At 43.6% G+C, this 25,716-nt stretch overlaps 1 protein-coding gene across 1 annotated transcript; it reads right to left on the minus strand.

Moving 5' to 3' along the window:
* Window positions 1–1,313: 1,313 nt before the first annotated feature.
* On the minus strand, window positions 1,314–24,958 carry STYX (serine/threonine/tyrosine interacting protein). The gene is made up of 11 exons (XM_054400182.1): window positions 24,873–24,958; window positions 11,145–11,177; window positions 10,278–10,331; window positions 7,797–7,894; window positions 6,613–6,673; window positions 5,352–5,388; window positions 4,815–4,854; window positions 4,667–4,717; window positions 3,966–4,038; window positions 2,365–2,458; window positions 1,314–1,692 (listed from the first exon to the last, which is right to left on the minus strand). Exons 1-11 carry the CDS (start codon window positions 24,927–24,929, stop codon window positions 1,619–1,621), a joined length of 672 nt encoding a protein of 223 aa, XP_054256157.1. The 5' UTR covers window positions 24,930–24,958; the 3' UTR covers window positions 1,314–1,618.
* Window positions 24,959–25,716: the final 758 nt, after the last annotated feature.

Below are 25,716 nucleotides of genomic sequence, written 5' to 3' on the forward strand. Positions count from 1 at the left end.
ACTCTAATGCTTTAGAAGAGCTGATGTCTCTACAATGGGTGTAAGATGGAACACAGGAAGTTCCACCTCAACATAAGGAGCAGGCTACCCAGAGAGGTTGTGGAGTCTCCTTCTCTGAAGAGATTGCAAACCCACCTGGATGCATTCCTGTGTGACATGTCCTAGGTGGTCCTGCTTTGGCAGGGAGGTTGGACTGGATGATTTCTAGAGGTCCATTCTAACCCCTAACATTCTATGATTCTACATCTAAGCCAGCACTTTAGGCCTCAGTTTTCAAACAACCCAATTTTTACCTCCCATGATGCAAACCTTTGTCTTAAAGGCAACAACTCCTTCAGTTGTGCAGTCTGAAGCTGCACCAGGCTAGCAGACAGATGGGTCATACTGGTTTCCTCAACTGCAGTCAGCCTCTGACCAATTTAACAAGCAGCTTTTTAATGCTCTCTAATTCAGTTTTGATGTATGTAAAACTGGTAGCTGCTCTCTGTATTAGCTCAGCACATAACTATTTCATTAAGTAATTAATCAGGACTCTTAAGTTCTAACTTGTATAAAACAAGGTGAGGTTTTTAGATCAGTATTTTGTCTTAAAGGGGTCTCAGAAGGTCTATAGCACAGGTCTTGTGAGGAGCAGATAAAGGAACTGGGGTTGTTCAGCCTGGAGTAAAGGAGGGTGAAGGGAGACCTTCTTGCTCTCCATGACCCCCTGAAAGGAGGTTGGAGCCAGGTAGGGGTTGGTCTCTTCTCCCAAGGAATAAGTGATAGGACAAAAGGAGATGGCCTTAAATTGTGCCAAGGGAGGTCTAGTTTGAACATGAAGAAAAATTTCTTCCCTGAAAGGGTTGTCAAGCCCCGGGCACAGGCTGCCCAGGGAAGTGATAGAGGCTCCATCCCTGGAGGTGTTTAAGAGGCAGAGATGTGGTGCTGAAGGACATGGTTTAGCACCAGACTTGCTTCAGCTAACAGTTGAACTGAATGATGTTATAGGTCTTTTGCAGCCAAAACAATTCTGACTCAGTGTCAGTATCAAGAGTTTAACGGATAATGAGGCTTTAAGACAAGGTAAAGACTTCAGTACTGATGAGGTCACTGCTGTGGCACAGCTGTCAGCAGCAGCACATTTCCACAAGCACCACCATGATACATACTGAGAACAAGGTGAGTTTTAGCAAACTTTTTCTTTACTAAAGTCTCTCGTTATAAATTACACAAATAACTTTATAAACAAATTCCCCCCCAGCTTGCATTTTTGTTTAAAGTAATAACTTTATATCATACAAATAAAGAAATTTCAAGTATGAAAAGTGCATTATTGCAATAATACCTCTTTGCAAGTCCAAAAAATCTTGGTTTAGAATAAAACTGTAAAGTGTAAAAAAGGAGTAAAACAATCAGTGCCATCTAGTCATTCAAGAAGTCCAACATCTTAAAAATGATGCTTAGTGTGTTGCAGAGGCAGATTCACATCTGAAAGCAACATGTAATTGAAAAGAAGCTCTGTGTGTGTGTGTGAGTTCATCATTTTGCTTTAATGTTGTTTGTTTGTTTGTTTTTTCCCTATTTTTCTTCACCTTTCTTGACAGGAATTTGCAGTACCACCAATGCTTGTCCTCAGGCATCATCCATTCTGTGCTGCTGCCACTTGCATGGTTCCAAGTTCTTCATCCTCTTCATGCATTCGCTTCAAGCTTCCTGCAACAGGCAAGAAGAAGAAGGATTCAGATGAACAAGATCAGCTGTGAGCAGGGCTACAGGGCAGTTATAATTGTTTCCTTGAAAGAAGAGTCAATAACAAGACTCTACCCTGAAGACATTCAGGTTTTGGACAGCCAGTTGGTGACAGCACTTTTCTTCCCTCAGTTCTCACATGGAAGAGAAATTCCCTAGAACCCACCATTTTTTGCACTCCCCTTCTGCATCTCCTCCCAAACTGCATTTTCACTGACCTTTAGCTGGAGTTGCTACTGGCCCCCATCTAGATGATGAAGGTAACATTTTTTACGTGCCCTGATCCCCTGTTATCTGTTTAAAGATGCAGCAAAACTTTTTTTTTCCTGAGCAACCACCTTAATTTTAAAGGCAGCAGCAATATCAGGAACATTGGCTGCTTTCAACTTGCTCCTCTTGATGCCTCTGGGGAACTTGTGGGTTTTGAAGGACAGGGAGAAGGGGCAGGGTGAAGGACACCACAGGGAATTTTAGCCAGAGAACAGAATATTTAAGTACTGCACACTGGAGTTTGAATGCCATTTGGAGCCATCTCCTCCTCAAAAGTCTGAAAGTCACAGCTAGAAATTTACTTAGGGAGTACAAAAGTCCCCAGTGAGACAGGTAGCATCATACACAACAGAAGAGGCTTCTGACCTGTAGTACCAGGAGGAACCGAAAGGGATCTCTCCAGCTGCAGTGGTGACATCATCTGGATGGTTAATTTTGCTAGATAGATGGCTTCATATTCCTGAAAAAGTTTAATATATATTGCTATTAATTTGGCATGCTGCTGTGTAAGGATCATAGAATCACATCTGTTGTAGTGTTTACCTTTCTGCTCCAACTCTGTGAGAAGAAATTAAAGATATAGCCTTAAAACCATCACAATGTCATAGAATAGTTTAAGTTAAAAGGGACCTTCAAGATCATCTAGTTCCACCCCTCCTGCCACAGGCAGGGACACCTTCCACTAGACCAGGTTGCTCAAGGCCCCATCCAACCTGTCTTAACATTTCCAGGACATCCACAATTTCTCTAGGCAACCTGTTCCAGTGCCCCAGGACAAGAGGAAACAGCCTCAAGTTGTGCCAGATGAGGTTCAGGTTGGATATCAGGAAAAATTTCTTCACAGAAAGGTTTATCAGGCACCAGAACAGGCTGCCAATGGAGGTGGTGGAGTCACCATCCTTCAAGGGGACACGTGGATATAGTGCTTAGGGATGTGGTTTAGTGGTAGCAGCTTAGCAGTAGTGGTAGGATTGTGATTTCTAGATGAGCAGTTGGACTTGATGACCCCAAAGGTCTCTTCCAACCTCAGTAAGTTCTATCATTTTACCATCCTCATGGTAAAGTTGAAGACTAATTCAGATTACCCTAAGACTGATTAGAGTGTCTTAGAGGAAGGCATACATTTTAGAGGAAGGCATACATTTTAGCGGAAGAGAGTTCTTTGCTGCTTTGACATGAGAAATATACTGTCAAGAAGACAGAGCAAAACAAAACTTAAAGGGTGATCAAAAAATGGCATTAAGGAAAAGTAAACTTCCATTGAAACAGTTCTGTGAGAACGTTCAGAGAACTTGTTGCTCGCAGAAGGCAACTCAATAGGAACAAACCAATCCTAGAATACAGTAGCTTCAGACATTTATTACGAGGAGATGGCTTTGACCTCGTGTTTCAGTGGCCTGTCACACTTCCAGGGCTACACAGCAACTCCTCACAAGAGTTACTTTAGAAACAAAAAAAAAAAACAAACTCAAGAGATATGAGTCATCTTGATGCCAGCCACCTAAGTAACAGCAGAGACACTGCAAGTCTGTTTCAACACACTGTTCTGACATTTGCCCACCCAGCAGACTCCTGGACTGCGACAAAGCAACTTCACAGTATCACTGTTTGCTGTTCCAGACCTGCGAATTCCATCACCTAGGAATTCAAGTGTCAAGAAGCATCACTGGTGTGTGGCACAGTTCTCACGCTGCAGTTTCCTTATCCCCAGCTAGCCTGTTTCAGAGCCTCTTGATCACTGCACAAAACAGGGTTTTTATTTCTCCTCCATTCCCAGCTTTGTTTGGTCTAACGTCTAAGGAACCAGGATACCCATTCATCTCCCTCCCAAGCTCCATTACAGCTCCTGACATTGACTTGAAGCACATTCTTACAGTAAATGTTAAGCCTAAGTAGAAACAGCTGTTGTGCAGGAAGATGATTCATCAAATAGCTTTTGAGTTATGACCAGTAATAAAAGAAGTCACCTGAAGTTGATGGACAAAACCAGCATTAGGATTAATACAGAATCTTCTTTCTTGAACATAAGTAAATGCATCCCTTAGAAAGAGAAAGAGAAACTACTTTAGTGGGAAACAGGTTATGACAAAAGGCTCTGCAGCTTCAGTTTTCCTTCTATCAGTTCTTAGGAAATACACAACCTCTAAATTCTCCTCTAAACTGGTTTGTGTAACGAATTGTTTGAGCAAAATAAGGAGGAGAAGTTGCAAAACATTTGCCCACCTCCAGCTCCACTCCTCAGCTTGCTGACCTGTTTTCAGCTACTTAAAACCAGCCTCTCAGGGCCTCTCCTCTAGCTTTACAGCACAGCATCAATCTGCGTAGGCTGGGATCCTGCTCCCATGAGCAGCAGGTAACTACTTCTTCCTAAAGGAAGGATGTAAATAAACCTGGAGGGAAGTGAGATGGGACAATCTACCCTACGTTAAAGTCTTCACTTAATCTCAGCAACTGGCTTCTGAGAGTCAATACATGTTTATGTTCTCTCCAAACTGATTCTTCATTTACAATGCTTGAATCAAAAGACGAATACCTACAGAGGCATCAGACTTCTGGCTGTACTCAAATACTCTCTCATACAAATGGTTGCCTACTGTTAACTACTACTGTTAGTTAGGTAGCAAGAACTCCTTTTTGGTAGTTAGACAGTAAGAACTCCTGTTCCTACCTGTACTTCACCCCAAATGTTTCCATTATGTATGCAATAACTAAGGCAGCACTGAAAGGAAATAAATAAACAAATCAATAAAAATGTCTTTCCATTGGTTTAAAATAATAATAAAATAAACCAAAAAGCAGCATGGATCATTCCCTACCTTCTAGAAATCCCTGCATTTCCATGGACAAGAACTTTTCCTGAGAAGGCAAAAAAGCCACAACCACACTTGAACAGACTGAAGAAAATTCTTTAAAATCTATTTTTTTTCCTATATATGGAGAACTACACAGCAGCAAGGTATATCTTAAGAATAGTGCCTTACCACACTCTACATTACTAAACTACTGCTCTGTCCACTGCTGCTCTGGGATACTGCTCCTCTAAGGATTTGAGGAGCAGAATGTACAACAACACAGGTTTAAGGCCCTACACAAAAGGGGACAAAAATCATTCATACAGAGAACACAGTTGTGTTTAAAGTGAAAAATATGCTAGAGCTACAAAAAGATTTGTTTTCCAGTCAGAGGCAGAAAGAAAGAACACTTTGCTCTGAACTTGTCTAATACAAGTAAATTCCAATAAACCCCCAAATTCAAGAAAGCTTCATACTCAAGAGCCTCTACCACTAAGCTAGTTTTAAAGCTTTAACAACAATGTATCAGCAAATAAAAGGGTAAAGTTACTAGGGTTTTACCTCCACTTTGTAAACTTCCATCAATAAATTCTTTAGTCTAAAAAGAAAAAAAAAATTACAAGGCTCAAAGTTTCAGATTATTTTTAGATATAAAAATTCTACCAAACTGTAGAATGTAACATCAGTCTTTTTATAGAGTGACAATGACACATTCTTTATACAGACTTAGATATCACTTCAACTGGACATTTCTCTTTCTTCTGGGCATTCAAATACCCATAAAATTTTCAGCGAAAAACTACTGCAAAGCCAGAAATAAAAATGCATAAAAGTCTAATGAGTGTCCCCTATACACTATATACACTACCCTCTATAATCATAGAATGGTTTGGGTAGGAAGGAACTTCAAAGATCATCCAGTGCCAACTCATTGCCACAGGCAGGGACACCCCCTGGCTTTACTTTCTGGTCAGAGAACTTCTCCAAACAAGCAAACTCCAGAGCTGTCCTTATGAGGAAGCACGAAGAACCTTCTCCAGCATCCCCTGACCAAAAGTATTTATACTTCAGAAAGTATGTTAAAAAAGCTGCAAGCTACTGGCTAATTTGTCCCCTTGCTCTGCCAAAACATGACCACCTCTGCCATAGACAGGGAAGCCAGAAGATCTTTTTGGTGGGGCTTGGGATTTATTGGGGTTTCTTCAGGTTTGTTTGTTTGTTTTTGAGGAGGAAAAACCAAAAGGGATTTTTCACTGTTGCAAACTAACCTAAAATAAAGATACAAACTCATAGCTCAAAACTAGGGGTTTAATCTATTTCAAAGGTCAGTATGTAAACAGGCACTGTTTAGTTTAAAGTTACTTTTTAATTCCTCTGCAGCACAGGTTTGGAGATGCTGTGAAACTTATTTACAACAACTGGTTACTATTTACTGTTGAATTTGTATTGATACATATTGAATAGTATTTGATACAAGAGAAGTAAATACTCTTGAGCTCAAAAGATAAGTTTCCTAGGGGCCAAGTTTCTCTAGCACTCTCCCATGACCTCCTAGACATCTTTGGTCTGAGACCAGTCCTTTCTAATTTCCTTTCTTTTTTTTTTCTTTTTTGGTGAGACTATAAGATGATAGAGCTCTTACAACTCTGCCTTAGTTTCTATATCTGTATAAAAGAGGTTAATTACACTTAAAGTGGCATTAATAAAGTCACTGAAGAGTTCACAGTCCTTCCAGGTGCTTGAGGGTGGATATCCTAAGTTCAGAAAACTTCTACTGGCACCTCCACTCCCAACCCACTCACATCAACAAAGAGACACTTACCATAGGGAAAAAACGTATTATGTTCTCAACTGGATTATCTGCTATGTCCAAGACTAAATACCTGCAATGAAAACAGCTCTTGTGAGTAGACAATAACACTAAGTTGCTGCCTCCAGTACAGGTACAGCTGATTCAATCCCACTACAACACCCAAATCTACAGATAGCAACCAGTGTGGCTTTACTTTCTGGTGTAAGAACTTCTCCAGCACTTCTACAACCAAGCAGACTTCAGAGCTGTCCTTAATGAGGAAGCAAGTAAAGAACCTTCTCCAACATCCCCTGATCAAAACACCTCTTAGACATGAAGGAATCCACAAGTGCCATAGTACAATAGAATAGTTTGGGTTGGAAGGGACCTTAAAAGTCATCTAGTTCAAATCCCCCCTGCCGTGGGCAGAGACACCTTCCACTAGACCAGATTGCTCAAGGCCCCATCCAACCTGGCTATGGCCTTCTCTGGCTCTGCTCCAACAGGTCCACATCTCTCCTGTGCTGAGGACTCCAGAGCTGGCCCCAGCACTGCAAGTGATGTCTCAGCAGAGCAGAGAGGCAGAATCCCTTCCCTCCACCTGCTGCCCACACTGCTGAAGAGCAGCCCTAGACCTGGTTTGTCTCTGGGCTGTGAGTACATGGTGCCAGCACATGACCAGCTTTTCACCACCAGCACCCCCATGTTCTTCTCCTCAGGACTGCTCTCCATCCACTCTGCACCCAGCCTGTATTTGTGCTTGAGATTGCCCTAAACCAGGTGCAGGACCTTGCACTTGGCTTTATTGAACTTCATGAGGTTACCATGGGCCCACCTCAAGCCTGTCCAGCCTGTCCCTCTGGCTGACATCTCCATGCTACAGGTGCCTCAGCTTTATTTGAAGGTGGTGTACTACATACTCATCTGCTCCCATCAGTGTGTAAATACAGAGCAGTGTTCTTTCCTGGGGCTCACTGCAGCTTTTTCAGAGGTATATTAAGTCACCTCAAATGTTATTATTAGCAGGACAAATTGTCCTCGGAGTAACTTTGGTGGGTAGTTCTCATTTGCAGACTTGCCTAAATCTGGAGTTCAGCAGGATGAATAAACTTCATGCTTTGGATGTAAGTCTTTCTGCATCTCAGTACATCGTTCAAATAGTTCTGACAATACGAAAATATTTAGAAAGGACACAAATCTGGCTCATTTCTCACCTAAATAACTGTTGGAAGTTTGGTTTAATAAAATTTGCTTCAATGTTTTGCCGTATGCATATTACATGGGTTATTCCATGTTTCTGAAGTGTAGGTAGCTGTGGAAAAACAAGAAAACACACAAGACATTTTGATTAAATCTTATTTAAAAGCTTACTAAATCTTGGTTTGTTTAAATAAAAAAAGAAGGCTGTTACACAGTAATAGAAAGAAAAGCTATGCTTAAACATACAACATGGCTGTATTGTGTCCTCAAGGAAAATCAGATCTTGTTTTCTAATATTCAAAGCACAGCATGAAAAATTTTGTCTTTGGAGAAAACAAAGCACAGTCATTAGGAGCTGCAAGAAAAAAATAACCAAACCATTCCGAACAATAACAGAGAACAGGGAAAAAAGGCAGCGTTGAGTGAACTAATTTATCTCTGCCCACCTTTGCCTGCAACTCCAAGTCCCTATATGATGCAATAATTCTCAGCTAGCATCAGGTTCTTGCTGGAATCAAACTCTTGAAAGTAAAATCACCTAATTTGAGGTAATTTGGAGATAGAAGCTTTGTCTTACGTGTCTTTAGTGTAGATGCAATTTACCTTATTTTACTGCATACCTGTGAGTTCTCAGCTCTGATTTGTGTTGCAACACTTTCATAGAATGGGAAAGGTTGGAAGGGACCTCTTAAGATCAAATCCAACGCCCCTGCCAAAGCAGGATCATTTACTGCAGGTCACACAGGAACACATCCAGATGGGTTTTGGACTATCTTCAGAGGAGACTCCACAACCTCTCTGAGCAGCCTGCTCTGTCACCCTCACAGTAAAGAAGTTTCTCCTCATGTTGAGGTGGAGCTTCCTGTCTACATCCATTGCCCCTTCTCCTATCACATAACACCACTGAAAAGAGGCTGGCACCTTCTTGACACCCATCCTTCAGATACTTATAAGCATTAATTAGTCTGGAGAAGACTGAGAGCAGATCTTAACAGCCCCAGGTCTCTCACCCTTTCTTCATCAGACAGATGTTCCAGTCCCTTCATTGCCCTTGCAGCCTCTGTTGGACACTCTCTAGTATATCCCTGTCTCTCTTGAACTGGGGAGCCTGAAACTGGACAGAATACTCCAGATGTGGTCTCACAAGGGTGGAGCAGAGGGGGAAGAGAACCTCCCTTAACATGCTGGCCACACTTTTCTTAATGCACCCCAGAAGATCATCGGACTTCTTGGCCACAAGGGCACATTGGTGTCCCACAGATAACATACTGTCCACCAGGACTCCATGGGGCTTCTCCACAGAGCTGCTTTCCAACAGGCCAACCCCTAATCTGTACTGGTGCCCGGTGCTGTTCTTCCACAGGTACAGTACTCTACACTCACTGTTTTTGAACTCTACACTTAATTGTTTTTTGAACCTCCTTAGGTTTCCCCTTAGCCCAGCTCTCCAATTTGTCCAGATCTTGCTGAATGGCTGCACAGCCTTCTAGAATATCAGCCAATCTTCCCAGCACACTTGCTGAGGGTATACTGTCCCCTCATCCAGATTGTTGAAGAAGATATTGAATAAGATTGGACCCAGCACTGACCCCTGAGGAACACAACTTTAGCAAGGGAAATAAAATGCTTGATAGAGTTTTTCTTACCTATCTGACCTTCCCTATAAGACTCGATTTTATTACAAAAAGCTGCCAATTAATGCAATTGATATGGAAGTCACTGCAAACTTGCCTTTTTTCTCTGGTTTGCAAGAAGTAGGTAAAAGCTGACAAGCTGAACTGAGAAAGTACATGTGTCAGTATAAATGCATGCAGCACTTCAAGCCACATGAAAAAAAAAAGTTAACTGAGGTTCTTTTTTTCACTATTCTCCTGGAGCAACCCTTTAGGTCACAAGATTGTTATGGTAAACAAAGTGTTTTAAGTGCCAGCTGCCCCAGGATGTGCCTGAGGGGAGAGTTAGAATTATAGAATTGTTTTGGTTGGAAGAGACTTTTAAGATCATCACCACTGGATGATTAGTCCAACCACTAATCCAGCACTGCCAGGTCACCACTAAACCATGTCCCTCAGCACCATATTTACATGGCTTTGAAATCCCTCCAAGGATAGGGACTCTACCATTTCCCTGGGCAGCCTGTTCCAAGGCTTGACAACCCTTTCAGGGAAGAAATTGTTCCTCATTTCCAACACAAACCTCCCCCGGTGCAACCAGGGGCCATTTCCTCTTGTCCTGTCACTTGTTCTTTGGGAGAAGAAACCGCCCCCACCTGGCTCCACTCTGGAAAGGGGAGGCATCAACACCAAATCAGATAATGCTGTAGGATAAAAGGTCCACCCCATAAATGCACCATTTATCACTTCTCTGGCATCTTGCATGTTCCAGTTGAGGATTGCCAGCAAATTTACACCTATATAACTAACATTTGAATGCATCTGCAGTAACAAATGAAATCAGCACAGCAAAGTTTCCTTATGGTATTCTAAAAATCTTACCTTGCTTTTCATAGCTGAAGAATATGGGCCTAAAAATAACCCAGGTAAAATTTCCTAGGAGGCAAAAGAAAAGACATTTAATACCAAGTGAAAATTACCCAAGAGAATACATCCCTCTCAGCTCAGACCACAGCCATGGGAACAAGTCATTCATGTGGCAGTGAGAGGTGTTATCAAGTGTCATTTCTAACAGGACAATGGTCTAAACGTTTGGCAAACCAAAAGAAACATGATCTTTGTGCAGGAGATCTTGCTTTGGAACAGGAATCAAGTCCTTTATTTGGATCGAGTTCCAGTTTGATCACTGCACCTTACCCAGCCCCAGACCAAATGAGGGGGACATTAACTTTGTGTATGAATGTGTCATAATTAATTCTAAAAAATCACTCACATGAAGAGACATACATGTATGGCAAGTCTTCTAGTCTTAGCAGCAGGAAAATACCAATTTTCAGCCATTTTTCTCCCCACCAACACAGACATGCAAGTCTGCTGATCTTATCTAGAGCAAAGACTCAGTGACATTGTGGTAGGAAAATTTTATTGTCCATCCTGCTGAAGAGCACTTACTTCCAACCAAATTCAAGCTAAAAAGCAAAGCTCTGATACGTTTTTAACAATGATCTCCTAAAAACAAAGACAAAAACATAACACGGTGGGGATTCTGAAAGACAAAACACACTTTTTTCTTTGTATTTGTACAGCAGAGATCCAAGCACGTATCCACTCCTCACACATCCCTCCCATGGTGTTGCCTAACACTTTACCCCTAAAGACTTATTTTGATCCCAGGCCTTTTTTAGGCACTTTTTTAAACTGAAAACACTACAGGTTTTGACTCAAATGATACATTAAATTGTGTCATACCTGCATCTCTCTCCTCATCGGATAGGTCCAATCCTTAAAAACAAAACAAAACTCACAATTATAAATGGGCACAAGGGAAAAAAAAAAATAACAGAACACATTCAAGCAGAGATTTGCATGTGTATGTTATATAAAAGAAGCAAAATCTCTATTCTGCAGGTTGTACAAGCTACTTGCTATGCAACGGCACAGTGGTCATACTCACTGCTAACTCTCCACATGGAGACCAGTAACGCTCAAGTGCAAGTAACACCATTTTAAAAGCTAATGTGAAGAAACCTCTACATCAGAGATGAAGCCTGCATATTGTACATCCACACCTTAGCTTCCTGCTTAGAAAAGGCAGGAAGGAAAAAAAGAAAAAGGAGGAAAGAACATTAGAACATTCTGTACTAGCCCCAGAAGCGAAAAGAATTCCTTTGCCTGGCACATTCCTACAGCCACTGAAAAAACAGAAGATAATAAGTATAGTGGGTAACTCCCTTAAAATCCACACTGCCCCAACTAACATATTCCAAATAACTTTCTTCTGAATATTTAGGATTTTTCTTTAACAATCTTTAGAAGTTATGTTTTCTGTGAACTCAGCAAGCTATTGAAGTGAACCTCCACTAGAGAGTTAAGACAGGAAGGACGGTAAATGCACACACTTGTGTTCAGCCACAAATGACACAGTACTCCCCATCAGTTAATCCACACATCACATCTTTCCAGAGATCTCAGATCCTCAATTTTGTGAAAGTCCACCACTGGGGAACCATCACATCCCCACCTACTTACTGTCACAGAATGGTTTGGGTTGGAGGGGACCTTAAAGATCATCTCGTTCCAACCTCCCTACACTGAGCAGGGACACCTTCCACTAGATCAGGTTGCTCAAGGCCTTGTCCAACCTGATCCTGAACATCTCCAGGGAAGGGGCATCCATAACCTCCCTGGACAACCTGTTCCAGTGTCTGACCACCCTCACTCTAAAGAATTTCTTCCTAATATCCAGTCTAAATCTGCCCTTTTCCATCTTAAATCCATTCCCCCTTGTCCTATCACCACAAGGCCTTGTGAAAACTCTCTCCCCAGATTTCTGGCAGGCGCTCTTCAGGTACTGTAAGACCACTATAAGGTCTCCCTGGAACCTTCCTTTCTCCAGGCTGAACAGCCCCAACTCCAGCAACCTGTCCCTCTATCTATCCGAACTGCCCTCAGCAAGAGCCAGTATCAACATTTTCATCCTTCAGCCCATTTAAGAGAGCTGCCAAAGCTGAAGAGCAAAATGCTCAGGCAAGCTCTATTCCTGTCTTTCCCTCTCTACAACTCCCACTGTCCTCTATTAACAGGCTCTTACTCATTCTTTGACCCAGGCACACGAAGGAGTTGTATCTGAGATCACAGTTACCAGCTGGAGAGAAAATAAAAAGGAAACAGGCAAACACACCAAAGCAAATAGATTGCATGCATTTCTTTATGTAACTTTGCTGGGTGCTCCACGCACATGGGCAGCTAAGAAAAAACTTTGCCATATGTCGCTCTTGTTTGGTTCCAAAAATCCTCTAAACTCTGAGAAAATTACAACTCTAAATATTCCACCTCTGAAAGGAGATCAGGGTTACAACAAGAAGTTGTGGACAGTGGGATTGAGTGCACCCTCAGCAAGTTTGTGGATGACACCAAGCTGTGTGGTAAGGTTGATAGCGCTGGAAGTAAGGGATGGCATCCAGAGGGACCTGGACAGGCTGGAGAGATGGACCCAAGCCACCCTCATGAAGTTCAAGAAAGCCAAGTGCAAGGTCCTACATCTGGGTTGGGACAATCCCAAGCACAAAAAGGGTGCCCCCAGCACAAGAAGGACGTGGAACTATTAGAGAGGGTCCAGAGGAGGCCACAAGGATGATCGGAGGGCTGGAGCACTTCCCCTGTGGGGACAGGCTGAGAGAGTTGGGTCTGTTCAGACTGGAGAAGGCTCCAGACTTTTACCAGAGCCTGCTGTGACAGGAAAAGGGGTGATGGTTTTAAACTAAAAGAGGGAGATTCAGCCTAGAGAAAAGGACAAAATTTTTGGTGCTTAGCGTGGTGAGACCCTGGAAACAGTTGCCCAGGGAAGTCATGGGTGCCCCCTCCCTGGAGGTGTTCAAGGCCAGGTTGGATGAGGCCTTGAGCAATCTGGTCTAGTGGAAGGTGTCCCTGCCCATGGTGGGGAGGGTGGAACTAGATGATCTTGAAGGTCCCTTCTAACTCAAATCATTCAACGAATCTATGAAAGAGCCAAGATCTTAACCTGCAGCACTATCCAGCTCAGCATCAACTTCCTGTTAACCTCCCTTTTTATTGAGGCACACAAGAGAAATCAAATCCAGTGCTTCCTCAGACACACACATGATGACTCAGTGGTGTTTTGCTGGCTCTTGGAAGTGGAATTAGGAAGGATTTTAGTATCAGTGAAGTTAATCTGGAAACCACTTGAATTGAATCTGGGACAACATTTCTGAGAAAGCAAACAAATATCAAGCCACTCAAAGCAATTCTTTGAATACTACCTAAAATGGTAGACAATCAGGGATATAAAATACACAGAAATGGTCTTTGCAAAAGACCCAGAGAAGTAAAGTAAGTTACTCTTGTGTGTTCCAGCTGTAACCATAAAAATCTCCTTTCAGTAGAAAATAGAAATCCTGTGACAAAAGGATAATATTTATAGAACTCTGTCCAATGAATTCTGACCTAAGAGAGGTTTAACATAATCTCATTGTCTTACTGCATGTATGAGAGCATAATTAGAATCATAGAATTGTTTTTGTGGGAAAAGGCCTTTAAGATCATAGAGTCCAACCACTCTCTAACTTTACCAAGTCTGGTGCTAAATCATGTCCCTCAGTACCACATCTCTGCATCTTTGAAACACCCCCAGGAATGGGGATTCAATCACCACCCGGCAGAGTCCATTCCAGGGTTTGGGAACCCCTTCAGTGAAGAAGTTTCTTCTAATATCCAAGCTAATATCCTCCCGTAGCACAATCTGAGGCCAAAAAGCAAGAAACCCTCTGTTTTGTCCAAGCACAAAACAATATTGTGAGAAAAACTCTGAAAGTTACACTCCAGGAGCACAAAAGTGTTTAAGTGGGTTTATAACTCCATGTACATACTTGCAGAATTTAAAAGTCTTAATCTGGAGCATAACAAAAACACAAATTCATCACTAGTGTGATCAAAAGGACTTAACACAACTATTCCTTAGAGGGGGTGGTGGAGCACTGGAACAGGCTGGCCAACAAGGCAGTGGAGTCTCCATCTATGGAGTCATTCAAATCCCGTCTAGAGCGGTCCTGTGTAACCTTCTCTAGGTGAACCCACTCTGGTAGGGGAGTCGGACAAACTCCAGGCTTTTCAAACTAACAACACAAGGTTATTCAAGTGTCATGCAAAATTATCCAAAAATAATCTATTAATGTAGACTGAACCTAAGCAAAGGTCTCATTTTGAGGAATTCATTCATCAACCATGCTTTCCACACTGTGAAGCACCCAACAGACAAATAACTGAAAGCTTCCCTTTTTATCAGATCAAACACAAGAATTTTGCTAAGAAAACAACTGCGGATCATAGAATCATAGAATTGTTAGGGTTGGAAGGGACCTCAAGGATCATCCAGTTCCAACCCCCCTGCTATGGACCGGGACACCTCACACTAGATCAGGTTACTCAGAGCCACAGATGCCCCAGAGCTGTAAAGAATAGCAGCACTCCTTGCCACTGAGTATTCAATTGGTTCTAACTAGTCAGTGGCAACTCAGTGAAAGACACTATCTTCCAGACTAACGAGACAGGACAAGGGGAAACAGCCTCAGGTTGCACCAAAGGAGGTTGGACATTTGTAAAATCTTCACTGAAAGGTTTATAAGGCCCTGGAACAGGCTGCCCAGGGAAACAGCTGAATAATCATCCCTGGAGGGACTTAAAAGCCATGTAGATGCGGTACTGAGGGACGTGGTTTGGTGACTGTTTTGTTGAGGGTGTTCACTGCACGTGTCTGGTGTATTTTGTATTTGCACAAATGAAATGCAAGGAACTATCTGGAAGAAGCTCAACTGAGATTAGACATTAGGAAGAAATTCTTCCCCATGGGGGTTGTCAGGCATTGGAACAGGTTACCCAGAGAAGCGTGTTCAAAGAGAGTGTTCAAAGCCCAGCTGGATGGGGCCTTGAGCAACATGGTCTGGTGGAAGATGTCCCTGCCCATGGCAGCAGGGCTGGAACTAGATGATCTCTAAGTTCTACTCCAACGCAAACCATTCTGTAATTCTACAAGTCCATCTAAAACACTTCAACTGCTGTCTGGGAACAGAGGGATTAGCAAGACAAAAAGGAATAAGGCACATTCAAATCCCTCCCTTCCCCATCTACAGCCAATTGAAGGCAGCAATGAACAGGTGAGAGTTGTCTACGTGACAAAGAGCTTCTTGATAACCAATATCCAGACTACATTGAATCACTATGCCAACAGTTCTGCCAATATTTTGCCATAGCTACACTTGCTCTTCTGTTGAAGAACAGTTTAATGGCAAGAAACCATGACACCTCACAGTGATGTGCAAATGCACACAGACATGGACTTTCTCCTGCAAGAGCAACCTTGGCAAGGACTTAAAACTAATTAAAAAATTAATAATATCAATTTTATATTAACAGCCCCGACACTGAGACTTGTCCATGTTCAAAATCTGCATGAAAGCAAAGGCTGTGGTTCTCAAACACAGCACCACAACACACCTGATGCAATTTGTGTACCTCACCAAAAGGAATGTGGTGAAATGGCGATAAGTGGCAACACTTAACTGCTACCTAACAGACAGTTTGAATCTGAAGGCCCACCTAATTTTCACATATAAAAAGTACATCTCAGTTGGTCTTTGCCAAAGCTCAGCCTTGGTTGAAAGGCAACCTGCAATACTGCACTTTGTTATGGTTAAACTCCTGCTGCCTAATTAGTAGAGACTGCAAAACACCTTAGATTGAAAGAAGAAGCTCTGAAAGGTGCTGGAAAAACAAAACCACCAGTAAAATAAATCAGAATCAGCAGGTTTATCCAGCAGGTTTATTTAGCAGGAGAATCCAACAGCAATAAAGATATTTCTAGATTTTAGGTGCTGGGGCCTTTATCTGCTCAGCATCACCCACCATCTGCAGTGGGTTTCTCTGCTTTCAAGGCCTCAGATCCTTTTGAAAGCTGCACAACACTCCCAGTAACTTCCTGGCTACTTCAGATTTCTGACGTTTTGCAACACCCTAACAGCTCTTTTGCTCTTGATTAATAGCATCACTCACCTCTCTCTACTGATTTTTCATCCCATTAGAGCTCATTACAGCAAGACTTCTGTGTGATTTATTGTTCCTTGCATACCTCAAAAATCTAGGGCTGTCACAATCCTCCTGCCTAAATTTCTTTCCCTGTCTAGTGGAATATTCATAGAAGCTGTAAGACTCAGTCTCTCCTCCAAACCTCACAACCACAAGTTGTGAAACCAAAGCTGAAAACAACTGTGAAGACTATGACAGCCACAAATCCTGCTGACCTGCTTCAACTCCTTCATCTGCTCTGGCCAACGGATCTCTTGGCTGTAACTTTGTACTGCTCTATGCAGGAAATTAAAATTACAGCTACACAGTGTAGGATCAGCACAGTCAGGGCATCATTAACTGCCAACACCTCTCTGAGCTGGCTACAGCTTGGATTGTGGATGGTTCCTGATCCCTGAGTGATTACCTTAACATAGGAGCTTTATGCTTAATTCTGAGGCAGTTTTAAGTTTACTTTACACAATTAAATGAGATGACATCTTATTTTTCAAAGTGTTTTAGACTGGAAAAAAGTGCCAGCTGATACAGTCCACAAAAGGGTGGTAGGGAGGACATTATCATTAAAGACTTGCACAAAAATAAACCTCGTGACACCAACAGTCTTTGCAAAATGGGATCACAGAATTGTTTGGGTTGGGAGAAACCTCTAAGATTACTGAGTCCAACCTTCCACCTAAGACCATCATGTCTATAAAACCACGTCCCAAAGTGTGATGCCAGCATGTTTCTTGCATGCCTCCAGGGACAGTAACTCTACCACCTCCTTGGTCAATCTATTCTAAACAATTGTCAAGGAGAAATCATAAAACACTAAAGCAGTAGTCCTCACTTGCCACCTTTTAGTAAGCAACCAGATAAATTAAATGAGGCACTGAAGAAATAATCAAGTAAAATATTTGAGTATTACTGAGACCTGTCATGTCTGGATACTCTGCTACTTTAAGGGCCTCAAAAAGAGCCACAAACAAGAGTGACATTAAAGGCTGTCTGTAGTTTCAGTCAGGCTTCATGTTCTTGGACAGTTACTCCAGTAGAAGCTTTTTTGCCCCTTTTTTAATATATATGTATTTTTTTACATATATTTATAGAATTATTTCAATTGGAAGTGACTCCATCCAACTGATGGGAGTCAGACATTGTGATCCTGGGCAACCTGCTGTAGGTGACTCTGCTTTAGTAGGTGGGTTGGACTAGATTCCAATCCCCACCACGCTGGGATTCTGTGACCTATTATTATTCTGAGGCCAATGATCATTTAGTCCAACTGCCTGACCACTTCAGGGCTAAGTATCTTTGGTTTGTTTTCAAGTGGAAGTTCTAATGCAGATACATAAGATACTGAAAAATGAAGTCCCGTATTTTTGTTCCCTCAAGATGTGGCCATGCCAGGAACAAGAACAGAGCTGTATAAGGAGGTGAAGAAAGGCTTTGACAGCACTGCTAACTCAAACCAAAGCAGTGGCTCACTAAAGGGTGAAGTTCCACTCCCACCTTTGCACTACTGCTTAATCGCTACACTCAGGGAACTATAATGGCCCCAACCAACAGCCTTTTTAGCAAAGCCAGCTGTAAGCTCCCTGCCCCAGGTCACCACAGGTCAGATAAGCACGGGGACAAAACCAGTGACAACACTGGGTGGTTGGCAGCATGGGTAAAGCCCCTTTTTAGCAAAGCCAGCTATTAGATGGGTTCAGTCACAGATTCCCAGTTTGGGGAGCCTCAACAGTGATAAACATGGGCTGGGAAGCAGCTGAACAGTGTGTTCTGTTTGTAGAGTACTGGGACAGTGGGATGTCCTCATCCTTTTGGCTTCTGAAAACACAGAGGAATACAAAAGCAGGAAGCTGGAGAGGAAAAACAATAGCAGGTGGGAACTACAGAAGACAGAGGAAGGAAGAAGAATCCAACAGTAAAACAACAGTTGTTTTAGCAAAGAGAAACAAACCATGGAAAAGGATAGACTATAGATAAGAAAAATGTTTCTAATTTGTCCCATTCTGTGACACTGGTCCAAAAGACACCCTAGTAGCTTGTTAAATACCAATTAGCACACAGGGTCTGCAGACCTGGCTGATTAAAGCATGATCGAGCAGGGAAGGCAGAATTCCTCAGCTCATATGAAGCACAGAACCAAGTGACAGGACCAGCACATTTTTTGTACTAGCTTCTTTTTAAATAGAAACATGGAATTGTTTTGGTTGGAAGAAACCTTTAAGATCACCAAGTTTTGACCAAGACCAAGTCAAATCATTCTCAAACTCTACCAAGGCTGTTGCTAAACCATGTTCCTCAGTACCACATCTCTTTTCGACACCTCAAGGGATGAGGATTCAACCACTTCCCTGGGGAGCCTGTTCAAGTGTTAGAGAATCCTTTCAGTAAAGAAGTTTCTTCTAATGTCAAACCTAAACCTAACTTGTTCAACCTGAGGCCATTTCCTCTCATCCTATTCCTTGTTACTTGGGAGAACAGACCATCCCCCACCTGGCTCCAACCTCCTTTCAGGGAGTTGTAGAGAAAAGATCTCCCTTCAGTCTCCTTTTCAGTTTCTTCTGCCATTCCTCATAGGATTTGTTCTCCAGACCCCTCGCCAGCTTTGATGCCCTTCTCTGGAACTACTCCAGTACCTTAATGTCTTTCTTGTAGCGAGGGATAGACTTGCATAGAAGCTAAGACTCATCTAAATTTCTTCTAGTAGTATGTCTCTCACACTGATCCCAAGCCATTTCTACCCACTACAATAAAAGGCCTTAATTCACTTTATGATGAATTTGTAGAATAAGCACTAATGAAGCAAGTTTTACCAGTAGAGAAAAATGGAATTCAGATTATCACTATTATTTACAATGGTAAAAATGTCCTTTTTCACACTCTTACCTGCAGCCTAGTGAGCAAGGCTACATAGGGACAGCCAAGTCACTTTACAATCCTCATTTAGATAAATATCACAAAAATCACAGAATAATTTGGGCTGCAAGGGACACTGAAGATCTTGTAAGTTTCACCCCAAAGTCATGAGCAGGGACACCTCCCACTAGACCAGATTGCTCGAGACCCCATTCAAAATGATTTTGAACGCTTCAGGCTTGTAGCCTCCACAACTTCCTTGGGTAACCTGTTCCAGTGCCTCACCACCCTCATGGGGAAGAAAAATAGAGCAACTTAAAGGAAAAAAACCCTAACATCCTTTAAGTCATAGAACCATAGAATGTTAGGGGTTGGGAGTTTCAGAAATCAGAGTCTAATGCCCCTGCCAGAGCAGGATCACCTAAGGCAGGCCACGCAGGAATGCATCCCTATGAAGGAGACTCCACATCCTCTTTTGGCAGCCTGCTCCAGAGCTCTGTCACCCTCATGGTAAAGACATTTCTCCTCACGTTGAGGTGGAACTCCCTGTGTTCCAGTTTTTACCTGTTGTTCCTTGTCCTATTACTGGGCACCACCACAAAGATACTGGCACCTTCATCTTGACATCCACCCCTCAGATATTTGTAGACATTTGTAAGATCTCCTCTCAGCCTTCTCTTCTCAAGATTAAGCAGCCCAGTTCTCTCAGCCTTTCTTCACAGGAGAGATGTTCAAATCCCCCAGTCATCCTTGTAGCTCTTTGTTGAGCTTTCTGTCTTTGCTGAGCTCTGTCTCTCTTGAATTGGGGAGCCCAAACCAGATACAGTATTGCAGGGGTGTTCTCAGCAGGGCAGAGTAGGGGGATACCATTGGCCCTCTTGGCCACAAGCCCCCCTAGTCCTACAAACAGCTCCAGCTGTGAGCCACCTTCACATCTGTGTGAATTCCTGTGGACTCAACAGGCTGCCCACAGAGGCAAAGCGCAAGGTAATCAGGACTGACAGGGCGTGAGTTAATCACGACTGACAGGATTGCTCAACTTCAGCTGCCACAGAGCACTGCTTCTGATGTATGCAAAGTCGTCTGAGAGTATCCCACAGAGTTATGATCAAAATCTGTCACCTGATTTACATTTCCCAGCATAAAATGGCATTTGTTTTAAATTTCTTCTGTGGGCAGGTAAAATAAGTATTATACTCCAGGCTTCCTACTTATTTTAAGATTTCCCCCCTGCAGAGGAGGGGAATCACTGTGTTTAAGGGGGATTGTGTTCCCTATTACAAGTAAGAGTATAAAACAGTTGAAGAGATGTGTTCCACCTTTAGACAGACTGCACTGTTGCACAGCTAAAAAGGCAGTCAAAAATCCATTAGCATTTCAGACTAAATATAGCTGTCAAGAAATGTAAATTCCTTCCAAAAAATCATGTGCTAAAAAGAGAACTCAGCTCGTATGCATAACAAAAAGGCAAATGTGACCATTCAGTCAATAAGCTGATAATTCCGTTACAAAAACCATGGAGAGTCCTAAAAAAATAAAACCATCTCTAAACACATCACAATTATTAGTTTACTCAGCCTGCTTCCAAGCAGATATGCTAATGGTTTAACAAAGAAATGAACTGGTAGTTATTGCTGTGTTCCCATTAGGGGTATTCTAGTATTAACTCTTTATTTTTGTTTAATGTTAAATAGGAAAATAATTCACATTAAAATCTTTAAATTATTCCAGTTTTTATTTACCACCTTTCCAGAAACGCTAAGATGTCCCAGTTCTTGTCTTGTAATAGGACAAAAGGCAACGGATACAAACTGTAACACAGCAAATTACACCTCAATATGAGGAAAAACTTCTTTACTGCAAGGGTGACAGAGCACTGGAGCAGGCTACCCAGAGAGGTTGTGGCATCTCCTCCTCTGGAGACTTTCAAAACCCATTTGGATGCATTCCTGTATGACCCACCCTATGTGATCCTGCTTTGACAGGGAGGGTGGACTCAATGATCTGCAACCTTCCAACCACTATCATTCAAGGATTCCAACATGCCAGCATACAACTAATAACCTGATCCTCTTTTAAAGAGTCTTTAACCATACATGAAAAAAACCCACACCCACAACCAACCAGCCAGAACGTCTCAGATTTAAGAAAGTTTGAGACTTCATCTTGACAAATGTACCAATTTTAGAAAAATAGAATTAAATCTAAGCTTGGAAATGGTTTCCATGCTGTGCACAATCAGTATTACTCATCAGACTTTGACATATTCACTGTTGCCAACCTATAAAGGCACATGCAGAGTTTACAGACGTTGATGGCATATACCAGAAAAGCTTTGAAAGAATGGTGAGGTAGATGTTGAGGCTGGTGAGACACTGTCCCAGGTTGCCCAGAGCAGTGGTAGATGCCCCGTCCCTGGAAACATTCCAGATCAGGTTGTTTGAGGCTCTGAGCAACCTAATCTAGTTGATGTCCTTGCTCATTACAGGCGAGTCGGACTAGGCGACCTTTAAAGGTCATTTCCAACCCAAATCCTCCTGTGATTCCACAACTATCCAAAAATTAGAAGACACTCAGATGACACAAGGACCTGTAAAAAGAGTTCAGCTTTTAACTACCATGGATTCACCAGTGAAAGACAGGAGCTGGTTTACCCCAGCCTTCATTAGCTAATCTTGCAGGACTGGACAACTCACCCAGACCACAGCCAGCACATGAGAGCAGACTAGAGGAAGTAGTACAAGCCACCGCTGACACATGGTGGTACCAAAGCATGGCAAGTGCTGGCAAATACCTATCTGTGCTTGACCTACAACAAACAGGGTTTCACCACCTGAATGAACTTTAAGTACACACAAATTGCCCCCCAAAAAACACAACACTCAAAGCAAAAAACAACCAACCAACCCAAAAGTGACACAGATCACTAACTACTTAGAAGAAGCAGTTTCTGATCCATCAATTCCAGAAATGGCAACTGATGAGGAATGCAGAGGAAAGCACAACTCTCTCCAGCAGGTAAATACCACCAACATTTCTTGATGTGGCATTTCCCAAGCTCTAAAAATTACCAATAGCCAAGTAGTTTAAAACTCCAGCAACATGCAACACTAGGTATGGATTAGGGACACTGCAAACAGTCTACAGGGCAGAACACTGACCTATTTATCTAGAGTGTATTCCTGCAGCCTGCCTAAGTCAATCCATCCACTGCCTGCTGTCACCCCCCCAACAGACAGCCCTGCCTGCTCTTGGACTTCTTGTGCCAACACTGGAGTGTGAAGCTGTGCAGTTAACCAGATCAGCTCACTTGTTTGGTTTCTTTTTCAATTATTATTATTTAAGCTGTAATATGGTTATTTGTGTCAGTCAGGAGAAGGGAGTTGGGAGGTTGCAGTTAGACTGCCTTGAAATTACCACAAAGGTGCACTTCAGAAAGTAAACCAGGGGTTTCCCAAGTTATCTCTCCTCCCCTTCCTCCTCCCAATATCTTGAAATCACATCTACCAAGACAGCATTAAACCAAGCACAGCCAGCTTCCTGAAATAATATTAGAGAGGACTTCTTAACGAGCCTTCTCACTGCAATATACATGAGATGATCTTCAGCTTTCCACGAGTAACTACAGTGTGTGGGCAGAATTATTTTAGCTTCCTTAATTTGCTTTTCCAAAGCATCTCCTTAAGAAATGGTCTGAAAGCCCAAGGCTGAATAAATCTCTTATGTTTTGCTCAAGTTAGCTCCACAAGAACTTTGACAGTCTCACACTGGCTTTAACTTTTCTGTTTTCCTCAAATACTCCCAACTATGATGCATTTAGATCGAGTCAGACACAAGTGTAAGGTGCTGGGGAAAAAAAAAAGTCACCTGGAGTTTTTAAATAATATTTCTTCAATTTCTCCACTATGGTCTAACAGCATGTGAAGTTCTAACACTCTATACATTATACTATTGAGATAGAGCACAAAGAGAGCAAAAAGCAAAGTCCATTTTGAAGGAGATTATTATAATTTCAGTTTTCATCAGCTAAGAGTTGGTAAGACTGGAAGCAATCCCTGCTTCTAAAATTATTTTAACCACACACTTCATTCTAAACAGCTTCAAAAAAACCATCCAGGTTTTAATTAATCATTTTCAGAAGTAACTGTAGACCATGTTTGGTTTCTCCAGAAAGAAAAGATATTTAAAAACAAACAAATTCTAAACTCAGATACAAACTGCTTACAACTTCTGAAAACAATTAAGGTGACCGGCAAACACCCTCCTGGCTTTGACATAAGGAGGTTATTAAACCTTGACAACAAAAAGGAGACATAGTAACTTCTGTATTTCAGGTAACTTACCACAACAGCAGCATTCAACAATAACTCCATTCAAGCAGGAACAAATGCTGATGTTTATGAAGCATACAACAACCTGTAAAGCTCTGATGCTATCAACTTTCCACGTGAACACTGCAACTTTTTCCATTAAATAACCAACAGCTATGAAAGCAGGGCCCTTTGGGCTGCTTGTGACACATGAAAACACCCCACCAGCCTCCAGGGTCAGGCCTGAGAAGCTAAGCCAAGTTCAGAAATCAGACACTGCACTGACCCGACTCCTCTGACACCACACAGGGCGCAGTTTAGTCTTGGCAGATATTGCCACCTGTCTTAGTTTGCAAGTCTTGGCTCTGGAGCGCTGTAAAAATGCCTCCCCAATAGACTCACCAATTGTTTCTGGAGTATCTAAAGAGTTAGTAGGCACCAAATGTTAGGAAGGGGACAGGTAGGTACTCCCTGTTAGCAGCTCGTTCCCTTTCTGCACGGACATAGAAGGGGCAAGCAGGCAGCCAGCAGCAGATGGAGGACTGGTGACCATACAAAGGGAGAGGGAACACGCAGTGGAAAGCAAAAGGGCGGCTAACAGGCAGGCCATAACACACTGAGGCACAGAAAAGGGGACATCAGAGACAAGAAGCTGAGGGGAGAGCACTAGCAGAAGGTAAAAGCCAACGGAGATTAACTGGAAAGGGTTCTGTGAAAGCAGGCAGGGCTGGCTAAAAGCCCTGGAAGAAGACGGGGAGTGACCGGAGGCATCCCAAAGGGAGGTGCAGGAGGGCAGGGGGTCTGAGAGAAAGCCATGGAGACGGCAGGGAACAGAAGACAACAGGCAGCACCGAAGGATGTGGTCGGTGGTCCTGCGGGAGTGGCACAGCCCCGGCAGTGGTGCCTTAGAACGGGGGTGTCACCAATAGAGAGGGGAGGAGACAGACCTGCGCTTCGGTGGGGATTCGGGGGGCAGCCAGTGAGGCCTGCGTTGGGGTCTCAGCGGGGTCCCTGCGGCCAGGGGAAGCGGGTTGTGAGGTAAAGGGGACAGAACATACCCCACTGGTGGGGGACAGGGCCCCCCAGACCGTGTCGGGACAAGGGATGGGGAAGCCAGGACCACCCTCGCCACGCGGGGCTGGGGCGCAGGAACCGGGTCGGCAGCGGTTCTCCTCAGGCGGGCCCGAGCGGCGGCCCCCCCGTCGTTCTCTCTGCCTCTCACCTCAGAGTCCTCTTTGGCCTGCGGCAGCGCGGGGAAGGCCGGCTTGGCGAGCTCCATGACCGGGACGTTCTCCGAGCGGGGCAGGACCGGACAGGGCGGCTATTTGGGCAGCGGGCCCGCAGGCTCCGGCTCGGGAGCAGCAGCAACGGCGGCAGCGGCGGCAGGAGGAGGCGGTGGAGGAGGAGGCGGCGACGCGCTCAGCCGCTCGCGCCCGGCCGCCATGCTGCTGTTGCTGCTGCTTGTGCCTCTTCTCTCCTCCTCCCGCCACCGCCTCTCCCCAGCCCTTCCGCCCGCCCCCGGCAGGCTCCGCTCCAGCGGCAGCGGCAGCGGCACCGCCTCCACCCCCGGCCCGCCACCGCTCCGCCCCCAGCGGGCGCCGGGGCGCTCGCGCTCCCGCTCCCCTCAGGCGCCCAGCGGCTTCCCCGCGCTCTCCGCCTCCCTCTCCGCAAGGGCCTTCCCCAAATCGGGGGTTGGGGCAAGCGCCCGTAGCACCCTGAATTCGTTAATTAACAGGCGTTAATTAACGTCTCACAACGCAGATCAGAACTTCAGCAGGCCCTGTAACAACCAAAGGGACACAAAGATCGAAGTCCAGCGTCTCTGGGTAGAAGCACAGGCCTGAAGCACGTCATACCTCACACACCCCACACCTCACACACACACACACACACCACTGTATCGTGGCCATCAACACATCCAAACATCACTGTCCCCTCATCCTGCCACTTTCTCATAGCATCATTCAGGTTGCACAAGATCCTTGAGATCATCAATCACTAAACCATATGCCACATCTACACATCTTTTAAGTACTTCCCTGAATGGTGACTCCACCACTTCCCTG

The sequence above is a fragment of the Indicator indicator genome, chromosome 4 (assembly GCF_027791375.1).
Source record: "Indicator indicator isolate 239-I01 chromosome 4, UM_Iind_1.1, whole genome shotgun sequence".
Lineage (NCBI taxonomy): Eukaryota > Metazoa > Chordata > Aves > Piciformes > Indicatoridae > Indicator > Indicator indicator.